Source organism: Emiliania huxleyi (assembly GCF_000372725.1).
Source record: "Emiliania huxleyi CCMP1516 unplaced genomic scaffold EMIHUscaffold_8, whole genome shotgun sequence".
In the NCBI taxonomy this organism is placed as follows: domain Eukaryota; phylum Haptophyta; order Isochrysidales; family Noelaerhabdaceae; genus Emiliania; species Emiliania huxleyi.
This window is the reverse complement of record NW_005196021.1, coordinates 1,309,403-1,321,825: the sequence shown is the minus strand read 5'-3', so window position 1 is coordinate 1,321,825 and position 12,423 is coordinate 1,309,403. Positions and strand designations below refer to the sequence as shown.

General features: G+C 63.1%; 4 protein-coding genes across 4 annotated transcripts in view; 1 reads left to right on the top strand and 3 right to left on the bottom strand.

Moving 5' to 3' along the window:
* Positions 1–1,324: 1,324 nt before the first annotated feature.
* On the bottom strand, positions 1,325–2,308 carry EMIHUDRAFT_198768 (hypothetical protein; the record flags this gene model as incomplete). The annotated part of the gene is made up of 1 exon (XM_005759699.1): positions 1,325–2,308. One exon carries the CDS (start codon positions 2,306–2,308, stop codon positions 1,325–1,327), a length of 984 nt encoding a protein of 327 aa, XP_005759756.1.
* Positions 2,309–7,373: 5,065 nt separating this feature from the next.
* Positions 7,374–7,613, bottom strand: EMIHUDRAFT_49427 (hypothetical protein; the record flags this gene model as incomplete). Its single annotated transcript, XM_005759698.1, has 1 exon — positions 7,374–7,613. A coding segment is annotated over one exon (240 nt), but the record flags the coding sequence as incomplete, so codon positions are not given.
* EMIHUDRAFT_62200 (hypothetical protein) lies at positions 7,608–8,911 on the bottom strand (the record flags this gene model as incomplete). The annotated part of the gene is made up of 2 exons (XM_005759697.1): positions 7,608–8,176; positions 8,326–8,911. Coding segments are annotated over 2 exons (1,155 nt in total), but the record flags the coding sequence as incomplete, so codon positions are not given.
* Positions 8,912–9,574: 663 nt separating this feature from the next.
* EMIHUDRAFT_433082 (hypothetical protein) overlaps positions 9,575–12,423 on the top strand; it is a 5,985-nt gene continuing 3,136 nt past the window's right edge. The window contains exons 1-7 of the mRNA XM_005759696.1: positions 9,575–10,197; positions 10,355–10,465; positions 10,770–10,886; positions 10,963–11,025; positions 11,418–11,625; positions 11,971–12,011; positions 12,191–12,225. Of these exons, the coding sequence (XP_005759753.1) occupies positions 9,640–10,197; positions 10,355–10,465; positions 10,770–10,886; positions 10,963–11,025; positions 11,418–11,625; positions 11,971–12,011; positions 12,191–12,225 (1,133 nt within the window). The 5' untranslated portion in view covers positions 9,575–9,639. The remainder of the gene's footprint in view (positions 10,198–10,354; positions 10,466–10,769; positions 10,887–10,962; positions 11,026–11,417; positions 11,626–11,970; positions 12,012–12,190; positions 12,226–12,423) is intronic.

Sequence of the window (12,423 nt, the reverse complement as noted above, 5' to 3'; positions counted from 1 at the left end):
AAGGTAGAAAAGGAAATAAGAGAGGAGAGGGGCGACTGCACATTCTTCTACGCTGTCCATCCCGGCGGCAAGTCCGTGCTGCGCGGCGGCGGCGGTGGCGCAGCGACGCCCGCCGCCGTCTCGCGCCCCTTCTCCGGTGTTGCATCGCCTAGAGAGGAAAGGGTGTGCTCTTAAGAGCACGCCCCATCTCTCTGCGTCGCGTCGCCCTCGGCCACGCCCTCCGATCCCGCGGGCAGCTTTGGCAGTCGGTCGAGGAGAGGGTGGCAGGGAGGCAGCAGAGGCCGCGGCGCGGCGCCGGAACCGCCTGGGGAGAGGGAGGCGGGAGGCGGGAGGGAAGTCTGGGGGCGGAGGGGGATGCTGAGTGCGGCGACGGCTGTCGGAGACGGGGGCTCGGGGGAGGAGCGTCTCGGGTGAAGAAGGGCCTCTATCTCTCGGCAGGGCCCGGATTTGTCTCGGTCGGTGAGGCGGATTTGCCGCGAGGAGTGAAGTAAAGAGGAGTGCGCACTCTGCAGAAACGCGACAATCAGCTTGCGCGACCATGGGGTGTCGAGCGTGGCGGCGTCCTCCCACGAGACGTCCCAGCTGGGCTTGCCGAGCCACTTGACGAGGTAGAACGCCGCCGAGTACCTGCGCGGCAGCAGCGGTGGCGGCAGCGGCGGCAGTTGGCAATCAGCGGTGGGCGGCCACAGAAGTCGGCGTGAGGCGCTCCCTGCGCGCCTGCCGACCCGATCGATGATCGCTTCGGGCACGCCGCGCTTGATGCAGCCGCGGCAGAACCACTCCTCGTCCTCGGGCGTGCGAGGGAGCGGCGGCTTGACGTTGTGGATGCACGCAAGGTGGTAGGCGCCGTTGCACAGTTCGCAGAGGACGTTGGGCTCGTTGTCCACTTTCTTGCAGACGCGACACGGCGGATCCCAGTAATCGCTGCCCACCTCGGAGCGGGTCGGAGAGGGAGAGCGCGAGCCGCTGGGCATCAGTAGAGGGCCCGTTTCCCGCGGGCTATCAAATTAGGAAATTCTTTTTACCGACTGTTCCTCTTGTGTGCTGTGAGAGAGAGTTCTCTTCGTTGAATTCTTTTTAACGGAGTCGCTTAGGCGGCTCCGGTGGTGTGCCGGTGATAATACTAGCACGCGCCAGTTCGCACCTGTGTCGAGCCTGTCTGCTGTGAGAGAGAGTTCCGTTGTTTAAATTCTTTTTAACACTTGCTAGCACGCGCCAGTCCGCAACTGTGTCGAGCCTGTCTGCTGTGAGAGCGAGTTGTGCTGTTTCAATTCTTTTTAACACCTGTGTCGAGCCTGTCTGCTGTGAGAGAGAGTTGATTTTGTTAAATTCTTTTGCCTTGGTGCTTGGAGTGTTTGTGCGACACGACCACACTTGTTCGAAGCTTCGAACCGCCACAACGCCACATGCGACACATACTTAATCCACACATGTTGGTCATGTTGGTCATGTGGTGTGTCATCCATCGCGTGGCTCCCGTGATCCGGGTTTTCGGTATCTGTGGGTAGTCCATGTCGTTTGGCTGCTCGAAGGCAACGAGCCCGCCGACGCCGACCATTCCAGAGTGCGGGTAGGTCGCGCGGACCGAGTCCCGATACGTGATCGCAACGTCGTTGCCAGCCGTCTGGTTGTAGCACCAGTCCAGCAGCTCTGGACCGGTGAGCATGAGCGGCCTGCCCTTGGGAGGGACGAATCGCTGTCGGACGTTGCGGAGGATCGAGTCGAGCATGCAGCGGGGGAGCGGGTGCGACGGCACGCTCGCGAGGATCTTCATCTGCTTCCGTTCGAAGTCGGCCCCCGAAATGTCACGGCCGATGGTCGCGCCCGCGTCACACATGTCGACTACGCTGGCAATCGGCTTGAGCAGCACGAGATCGGTGTCCAGGTAGACGCCGCCTTCGGCGGACAGGGCGCAGAAGCGGAAGAGATCGGCGCGAAACGCGGGGGCGAGCAGGCAGCGGTACGCCTGCCCGGCCTCTCGCCCGCAGTGCTTGGTCACGTACTCGAACGCCGACTCGTCGTCGTGGTAGTTCACCACAAAGCCATCGAGGTGGACGGCAGCATTCATGGCCACGTTGGATGGGCGCTCCGCGCTGCCGCCAACTGCATGGTAGATACGGGGCACCCTCGTGGACCTCTCAGAGCAGTTGGGTGGCGACGAGAGCGGCAGGTTCAAGTATTCGGCGCAATTGCTGTCGCCGAAGTCTGGACGGGTGAACGGCGTCTGCACGAGCGCGCACGGCCCCACTCCCGCGGCCGCTCGTTTGGCGGGCGCGGCAACCGCAAGGACGTGGAAGAAAATCGGCATGTATCCGCCTGCCCGGGATCACGGTAGAGAAGACACCCCCCGGCCCTGGTCCTTGCGATCGAGTGTCACGTAGCCCGGACTTCGCAAACACCTCTCCGACGCGCTCGACTATAGTCTGCGCGTTTTTTCGCGTTTACAACTGTATTTGCACACACCCCTTCAGAAGAATTTACTGGGCGCGCGCTGGTTAAATTCCCTGTGTGGTGGCGGCGTGCCATCCTCCCACCCCTCCCTTGGGTCCCCCGTTTGCTTTCTTTCTTTCTACTGGTCTGTGTATGTAGAGTACCTTTATGCACACAGTACACAGACAGACAGACGGTGAATGAACCTTCTTTTCTAGACGGCTAGCAGCCTTGCTCTAGCCTCGCTCTAAATCCCAGAAGTCGAAGGATTGTGAGCAGCACTCCTCGCAATCGAGAAATAAATAAATAAATAAAACGGACACCTCTACTAGGAGATGGGTAAAAAGGAACAGGTCCCCGCCCTGCGGTCTTTGTGCAGGGTTCTTTGTGGGTGTGGTCGGCGACTAGCAATCGAGAATCGTTAGCATCTCTGTGCGATTGTTTGTGAGCACCTGCCTGTAGCCTGAGCTCGCAATCCTACATCTTGTAGGAAGGACTATCTATGAGCAGCTCGCTCACAATATGACTGGTGATCATTAACGCCTACGACTACTACCAGCGCGCTCACTCCGAGCTCAAAGTCTAGGATCTAGGATTGTGAGCAGCACTGCTCACAATCGTAGCATGCCTCCGTCCGATTGCGAGCAGTAGGTAGCGAACGCTCGCAATCACATCTTGTAGGACACTACGAGCGGCGGCGCTCACAAATCGTACCAAAGATCCAAGGCCGATGGCTAGCACGTACTAGCAGGCGCACAGAGGGCGACCTTGCACCTTCCCGGCGCGCTCACAAGCGCTCGCATCTGGAGCGAGTAAGTATTGAAGTGAATTAGGATCGAGAGAGCTCGTTTATTTGAGTCTCGTGCTCCCGTGGGGAGGGATCGAGATCATTTTCGTTTACCACTCCCACAAGTGCTATTAGTACAAAAAATCACAGAAAATTCACAAGCGCTCGCGGAGCCGAGCCACGCGTCACGCAGCAGCCCTGAGGTGCCCTGAGCACACATGCGAGCGCCCATGGTCACATCTCGTCGTGCACTCGCCTGACAGTAGTTTGCGGAAGACCGCCGCCAGCATGTCGTCGCACCGGCGCTGCCGGTGGCCGAAGGCAGCCACAGTGGGTTCGGCAGCACGATCTGGTGTGCATCCGCGCTCCCAGAGCATGCCGGTGGGTGGCCTTGACCAGGCCTGAGCAGCTCAGGAGTGGAGGCAGCCTCTGTCTGGACGAGCAGCGCTGGATCGCCAAACCAGCAGAAGAGCGCCGAGCGGCGGCGCCGACTCCGTGAGGCCACTCCAACTCGCACATCTCAAGCTGTATCTCGAGAACGCGATCGAGTTAGAAGCTCATCGACACGGCGTATTCAATGGTTGAAGGAGCCCGTCACTCCTGTGGCCGAGAGGAGCGTCGGAGCGATTGTGCGGTCCCCTTTTCATGGCCGTACTCCCACTTGTGCGAGGGTCGCACATGCACATGTGCATGTGCATGTGAACGCATGAGAGCGACAGGGGCGTTCCGAGAGCGACAGGGGCGTTCCACTGTAGTAGTCTGTAGTAGAGTCGCTAGAGCTAGCTAGCGGTCTTCGTTCGGGTCCGCACCCCTCTCCGTCTCGCGCCTCGCCGGCGGCGAGCGGCTCGCATCAGCCGGAGCGCCAGTGGTCAGTGAGTCTTTTGAGCTCGTGAGAAACACAGAGTTTTTTTCTTCACAGCAGAGGCAGGCTCTGTTGTGAGGGCTGTGAACCAAATGGCGTATTTTCTTCTCACTAACAAGGCGGGCAGGTTTGCCCGCGTAAAATTCTTCTCGTCCCGCTCGTTCAGCGCGGAGCGAAAAACGGGTGTGCCCCCGGCTCACCATGTCCAGCTTTGAGAAGGAGGAGCGAGCCACGCTCACTGCCCAGCTGGCGCACTGGATCTCACATGCAGAGTCTCTCGCCATCAAGGCCGGCGAAGGCGCAAAGCGCGAGGCGGCGCTGCGGCACGAGGCGCTGCGGGCGCGCGTCGAGGCCTCATTGCTCCAGAGCCTGGCCCGCTCGCTCGAGGGATCGCTCGCAGAGGCGCTCGCCGAGGCACGGGTTGCGGCTGCGGGCCGAGACCGCCTAATGGAGGAGCTCGGCGAGGCGCATCGTGCTCTGCTGCGAGCTATGCCTGAGGCAGGAGCGTCCTCCAGCGGGAGAGGGGGCGGCGGCGGAGGGGGCCGTCACGGCTCCGACACCGGCGCCAGCCGCGGGCAAACCGCTCAATCACCGCAGCCGCCTGTTTTGCACCGTGCGAGCCCCTCGCGGCAGCGAGTGCTGCAAGGCTCACCGCTCCAGTCTGCCTCGCCCGGTCAGGGAAGCCGGAGTGCGCATCAAACGCCGCATCGGACGGTGCCAACTACACGCTGCTGTGGCTCCCCGCACCCAATGCCACCACCGCCGCAGATGCCGATGCCGCCGCCGCCGCGAAGCGCTTCGCTTTGGGCTCCACAGCAACCCACTCCTCAGCGTTCCACTCGCCCTTCTCCGCGGGGCGATAATGGCGATTCCACCACAGCCGCCGCACCGGCCGTGCCGCACTTCTTCTCGTCAGCTCGCCGCGGCGGGGGGCACGGCGGCGGCCGGGGCATCGAAGGCGGCGCGTGATCCGGCGCGTGAACACGCGCGCGCCCACCTGCTCACACCTGCTGACCCCTGCGAGTAGGCGACGCAGCCTCCTCTGCGCGCGGCAGCCCGCCGTCTGCGGTAAGGAGGCGATTGTACGCGCAAGCAAATCGGGGCGCGGAGGGAGCGGAGATTTCCTTCCTTGCAATGCGCCGCCAAGGCGCTGACTACTGGTCGGGTGCTCCTCGGCCATAAGGGTGGCACTCCAGCCTACTGGCTAGTTCCATTTCACTGTGGCACAGCCCGCGTTACAAAACCTTGATTTGACCATTTGCGCCATTTGGTACCTCTCGGTGCCTTCCAGAGGCAGCTGCGAACCCGCCGCATTTCGCCCGCCGAATTCTCCCACTCGCTCTGCCCCAATCTCGAACAAATCTCGAGTCCTCTCACTAGTTACATACATACTTCTTGGGTTCGTCCACCCATCCCCCTGATCGTCCTTCCAAAATCCTGCTCGTGCAGGTTGGGACCCTGTCCTCCTCCCCCATCCCTCGTCTGGGCTTGTCTGTTTTCTTTCTTTCTTTCTTACCCATACCGCGTTGGTGTCCAGCCCGAGCCTGAGCTGACTGTTCTTCGCCTTTCTCTCTATCTATCTATGTTGGGTTTTCTTTCTGTACACAAAATGCGCCTGGCGGGCGGACCCTCACAGCTCACAGCTCACTCCCGCGCCCACACCTCGATCTTCTTGGGCAGCAGCTGGTTCGACAAGTCCTCTCCGTGGCCTAGGCAGCCGTACTCGCCCTTGCCCCAGGAAAAGACAGCGCCGTCGGCGGTGCGGGCGAGGCTGTGGCTGATTCCCGCCGACACAGCGACGGCGCGCTGGCCAGCAAACGCCTCGATCTTCTTGGGCAGGAGCTGGTTCTGTTCATCGCCGTGGCCCAGCTTGCCAGAGTAGCCATAGCCCCAGCTCCAAACACTACCGTCGGCGGTGAGGGCGAGGTTGTGGTTGCCTCCAGCCGACACAGCCTCGACGCGCTGGCCAGCAAAAGCCTCGATCTTCTTTGGCAGCCACTGGCGCTGCTCATCGCCGTGGCCCAGCTGGCCAAAGAATCCACAGCCCCAGCTCCAGAGGGCACCGCCGGCGGTGAGGGCGAGGCTGTGGCTGCTTCCAGCCAGCACAGCGATCACGCGCCGCCCCGCCAAGGCCTCGATCTTCTTCGGCAGCAGCTGACTCTGGTAGTCGCCGTGGCCCAACCGGCCAAAGCCTCCCTGGCCCCAGCTCCAAACGGCGCCATCGGCGGTGAGGGCGAGGCTGTGGCCGCTCCCACCCGACACAGCGACGACGCGCTGTCCAGCAAAGGCCTCGACTCTCTTGGGCTGCCACTGCTGCGCCGGGGCGCCGTGGCCCAGCTGGCCCACGCCTCCATCGCCCCAGCTCCAGACGGCTCCGTCGGCGGTGAGGGCGAGGCTATGCTCGGATCCAGCCGACACAGCGACGACGCGCTGGCCAGCAAAAGCCTCGATCTTCTTGGGATGCCACTGGTCCTGCTCGTCGCCGTGACCCAGCTTGCCCACGGATTCATCGCCCCAGCTCCAGACGGTGCCGTCAGCGGCAAGGGCAAGGCTGTGGCCGCCTCCAGCCGACACGCTCACAGCGCGCTCGCCGCCCAGCGGAGAGGGGAGGCCGCACGACATTGGAAGAGAGATAGGAAAAAATCCCTGTGTGGTGGCGGCGTGCCGTTCTCCCATCCCTCCCTTGGGTTGTATGTTTTCTTTCTTTTAAGAGAGATAGGAAGAGGCAGACTCCCTAGGGTGGGCGACGGCTAGCGCACCACACTTAAATTCCCTGCGTGTGTGTGGTGGCGGCGTGCCGCCCCTCCCTTGGCGTGTCTGTTTTCTTTTTCTTTACATGGAGAAAGAAAACGGAAACCCCATAAAATCCATGTGTGATGGCGGATGGGGGGGGCAGTCTTCCTCCCGTCCCTCCATACGTTCCCGTTTTCTTTCTTTCTTTGTTGAAACGACGGATCGACAGGGCCGAGAAAGGTCATGGGGCTTTGCGAACGAACGCATCTCGGTGATGTCGTCCTTTTTCAGGTCGTTGAGCGCCGCGGCCGCGTCTTCGAGCGCCGGCAACGCTTCTTCGAGCGCCGCCTCAGCTTCGGCCTTTTCCTCGGAGATCTGTTCTGACATGACGTTGAGCTCCTTCTCCTTGAGGTTCGCCGCCTCCTGCTGCTGCTCCGCGACCGCACAATTCTCCGTAATCTCCACCAACATCTCCTTGACCTGCGTTGACTTCTCCGCCACCTCGACCTGCGCTACGACCAACTTGGCTTGCATTGCGTCGACCTCCGTGGCCGCCTGCACCAGCTTGGAGAGGCCGCCGTCGAGGCGCTGGATCGAGCCATCAATCTTGCGCCGCTCCTCCTTGAGCACCGAGCGGTAATTTGAGATGAAGTCGAGATAGTTCTTGGGCGTGACGTAGTTGTACCGCTTGAGCTGCTGCAAAAATTCCTCCGACTGAGTGCGCACCATCTGGTGCACCATCACCATGTGCTCGACAATGGGCCGGCGCGATGGGTCGGGCAGGTCCTCCTCAGCCAAAAAGACGCCGGCGACGGACTCGAGGTCGGGCGTCACCATCACCACCGGGCGAAAGAGCGCCTTGAGGTTGTCGGGCAGCTCGGTGCGGCCGGCGTAGCCGGGGTTCATCGTGATGAAGATGCCGATCGTAGGCACCAGCCCAATCTCGCGCCCCTCAAAGGCGAAGCGCCCAACGCCGTCAGCGAGGGCCGTCTGGATGGTCTTGATCTGTGCGGACACCACCGAGAGCACCTCGACCGGAATCCGGTTGAACTCGTCGAAGCAGCCCCACGCGCCCGTCTGCACGAGGCCGGAGAAGATGGAGCCCATAGCTTTGAAGTCGAGGCCCTCGCCGCAGCAGAAGACCTTGCACTGCAGCGCCATCGCCTTGGACAGGTCCTTGACCGTCTCGGTCTTGCCGGTGCCGGCGGGCCCAGCCGGCGCGCAGCCGAGGCGGTAGTGCAGGGCCTGAGTGCACGTCATATAGCAGCGATCTGTCAGCGGTGTGATGACGAGCCGCCCATTGAGGCCCTGGTACTCGTAGCCGAAGCGGAAATCGCCCGAGCACTGGCGGATGAGGACATCGTCTTCCTACGGAGTCGGGTGTTGATGGACGTGTCATAAGTCACGCGCGGTGCAAGCGAGCGGAGACAGGTGTGTGGGTCGATGGAACGATGGGAAGCAGCCGGAGGTTGAGGAAGGGGAGGGAAATGTGGTCAGGTGTTCCGCGCCTCACGATCCCAGTAGAAGCGCAGCTGCGACTCCCACGCAAATTCGCGCTCGTCGAGGACGGAGTCGCGGACAAAGGTGTCGATGATGTCGCGCGCGTGGACGTCGATGATCACGAGCGTGTTGATGCGCTTCGTCGCCTGCCTCGTGAGCTTGGGATCGCGGATTGCAACGATGAGCTCGTTGAGCTGCGCGTGGTTCTTCGCCGCGAAATTCTTCATCCCCATTTTGTCGCCCTTGCGGACCGCGTCAAAGACGTCGTGTGTCTCGAAGGTCCACCATATCTGCGCGCCCGTGTTCACCACCATGCCAAGCTCCGCCTTGAGCCACTCGATGCGGTCCGTCTTTGGGTAGGTGTAGGTGGCGACCTTCGTCTGCCTCCGGAGGGTCGCAATCATCTCCTCCTCGATGCCCGACAGCCAGGTCTCCACCGCGCCCTCGGCCAGGCGCTGTGAGTCGAAGGTGAAGGACTCCTTCTCTGAGGACACCATCCCGAGGACCTTGGCGCCGGCGCGGTCAAAAGTAAGCGCCGCTGCATTGTCGAAGAGCTTTAGCATGTGCTCCTGCACCGAGGTGGGGTTGGATCTCGCGGAACTTTTGGAGCAACGTGAACTCGTCCTCTGCCGAGCGAAGCTTGTGGAAGGAGTCCTCCATAAAGGAGCGGGCCATCTCCTGGGGGGGGGCGGGGAGGGGGGGCTTCACTGGACATTTCGACATTGTTGTGTGCGTGTGCGTCGCAAGGGCGGAGAAGGCAACGTGGCCATGAACACGGGCAGCGAGCGCTGACGTGTAAGGTGTCTGCGCTGCTCCGGTGTGTGTGGGATTATGCCTCCCCCCATCTGTGCGGCGAGGTGTTTGCGGTGGGTGCGATGGCCGATCGTGCGCGATAGCTTCCCATTGTGCGTGGTGTCGGTGTGTCGGTCGTCCGGAGCGTGTGGCGGCGCCGTTGCATGCAGCGACTCTGCTCACGTGCCACGACTGCTTTGACAGACGTGACTGACTTATGAGTGCTGATGGATGATCTCCGACAACCCAAAACCAAAATGAAAATGCGGAGTGGCCCCACTTTGGCGTGCAGATCCTGCGTCTCTCACTGCCCGAACAACAGAGAGGCGGGTCCGCCGCAGGCCCCCCACTAGTGAGACTAGAGCAGACTGCTCCGCCTCTAGCAATCTCGCCGGCCGGCGACGCACGGAGGAGAGCACGTGTGGGTTAGGGTCCCTGTCTGGAAGGAGCCGCCCACTGCTCGTGCGGTGGGGGCTGGGCGTCTTTGCCCAGGCCACCTCGTGCTCGTCGCCTGTCCATCGTCGCCTGTCCATATATGACCAATCCCTTCTCGACCACGGGTGCCCGACAGTTTGGCGCGGCGCCGCTGTGGGGCGCTTCCGCTGCGGATGCACTGCAGCCGCCGCTGCGTCTCACCGTCATGACTGGGGCTCTTTTTGGGGCGGCGCGAGCCTCTGTGGAGGTCGAGATCGCCCGGTCGGCGACTGTGGGCGAGCTGCTGCGCAGGGTGATGGCACTCGCACAGCTGGCGCCGCCCGCCGACCCGGCCATCCTCGAGGGCTCCCTCCGCCTCCTTTGCGCTGGAGACGACCTCACGGCACACCGGACTCGAACAATCGGCGAGGCAACGGACGGCGCCGTCCTCCTGCACCTGATCGCCCCGGGTGGACTACCCTCGTCCGTCTTTGCCACCACGTGCGCCAATCCCGCCCGCAGTGCCGCCGCCAACGCCGCCGCGGCCGCGGCAGAACAGCGGGCCGCAAAGGCTGCGGCGACTGCGCCTGCACAAGCACCGTCAGCACCGGCGGCGGTCTCGGCCTCGCGGGCGGGCGGCGAGGCGGGGGTGCTCAAGGTGCGCTTCGCGGCTCGCGAGGTGCGAGTCACGTACAAATAGACAGCGGGGGGCATGCACGCGCAGCATACTCAGGCGAGGGACTCGAGCACAACTCCCACCCCGTGGGGCTAGCACGCACTCGCGGCGAGACGGCCGAAAGACTACGACCGGCACCCGCCCGGATGGGCAAAACTAGGTGCGAGTCCAGTACGACCCGGCGATGACCGCCTCGCGTCTCAAGTCGGAGATTGCAACGGCGGACGGCACCGCGGTCGCGGGCGGCTTGCGCCTCTTCTTCTCGGGGCAGGTCCTCGGCTCGATAGTTCAGAACCCTTCCTGAGATCCAGCGGTGGTGCACCGAGTGAGCTCCTCTTGCTCGTGGAGACCGTCGTTCACACCCGCCGCCACCGCCGCCAACCCCACCCACCGTGTTTGTGATGACCCACCCCAAGGATCCACGGTACCCGAACCCAACCTCCCCTACCCCCACGGTACCCGAACCCAACCCCCCCCTACCCCACGGTACCCGAACCCACCCTCCCCTACCCCACGGTACCCGAACCCACCCTCCCCCAAGGATCGCAATGGGCGAACGGGCATGTCTTGTTTAGGAGCTCATCGACGCGCTGCCGCTGCACTCGCAGCGGGGCAGGCTCGCGGCCGGGGCGGTGATCACCGCGCACATGGTCGACCCTACGCACACGCCGAGCAAGGAGCGCCTTGCGCCGGCGCGCCAGCCTGCGCGCACGAGGGCGCGAGGGGCGCGGAGCCGTCTTCGAAGCGAGGCTTGTCGGCTTGCCGTAGGCGCGGTCGCACGTGGCGGGGGGCGACGCGCGGACGATGCGATTCGTCGGCTTGCGCAACCAGGTGTGGCGGCCGAGAGAGCTGCCCTAGAGCTTCCCTAGAGCTTCCCTAGAGCTTTCCCAGGTGAAGCGCAGCCTAGAGAGCTCTCCACGCGGCCGCCGCCGCCCTGACACCCCTCGCCCCCTCCCCCCCCTCCCCCCCCACCCACCCACCCACCACCAAAAAAGGGGGACACCTGCTCTCCACTCTATACACACACGATTCCATGGACTGTACACCACACACACTCTGCACTCTTCGGGCAACGCCTGCTGCCATCACACACCATTAGGGCAACGCTTGCTGCCATCACACACCATTAGGGCAACACCTGCTGCCATCACACACCATTAGGGCAACACCTGCTGCCATCACACACCATTAGGGCAACACCTGCTGCTATCACACACCATTAGGGCAACACCTGCTACCTCAACTCACTCGTGCAGTGCCTCTACATGACGCCAGAGCTGCGCCGCGGTCTGAGCGCACTCCGCTCCACGCCTGCCGCCGCCGGCGCGGTGGGCGGCGCGCTCTCGTCTCTCTTCTCGTCCCTCTCCTCGGCGTCCGCGGCCGTCGGAACAGAGACCCTCACCCGCGCGCTCACCAGCGCGCTGGTTGGCGGCTCCGCCTCCTAGAAGCGGAACACGGACTCTTGGACTCCCACCAGCGCTCGAGAGGGCACGCCCTCCGCCGTATTCGGCCGTAGTCGGCCGTACTCCGCTGTATTCGTCTCCCTCGTACTCACGCGGTGCTCCACACACACACACACACACACACACACACACACACACACACACACACACACACACACACACACACACACCGCTCACCCACGCGCACTGGGCCTTGCACTTTGAATGCCGTGGGGCTCCTGTCGTCAGACGTGGAGACGCGAGGGTTGCCTGGCCCTTGCCCCACCACCTCGTGTGTGTGGAGAAGTTTACCTTACCTTACCTTACCACGTAGGCTGCGCCTCGCGGCAGGAGGACGTGCACGAGTTCTGGCAGGCGCCGACGGACCCTCCCGCCCCCTCTCCCCCTGACTAGTCTCGCTCACCCTCGCTCGCCCTCGCTCTCCCTCGCTCTCCCTCGCTCTCCCTCGCTCTCCCTCGCTCTCCCTCGCTCTCCCTCGCTCTCCCTCGCTCTCCCTCGCTCAGCTCACCCTCACTCGCGCTCACCCCCCGCAGGTGCTGACGGACAAGCTCGAGACGGAGCTCAAGAGGTGTGACCGATCTGAGTCACCTCTCCTCCTCGTCCTCATCCGAGCTGTACGTCGGTGCTCGTGCACTCCGGCTCCGCCTCGTTCGGCCTCTACCTACGCTCTCATCAAGGACTTGGGCCAAGGCGACCCTGCGGGCTTCAAAGGCGGCGGCCACGGGCGCCGCGAGTGGCACCAGTTCAACGACGCAATTGTGCCACC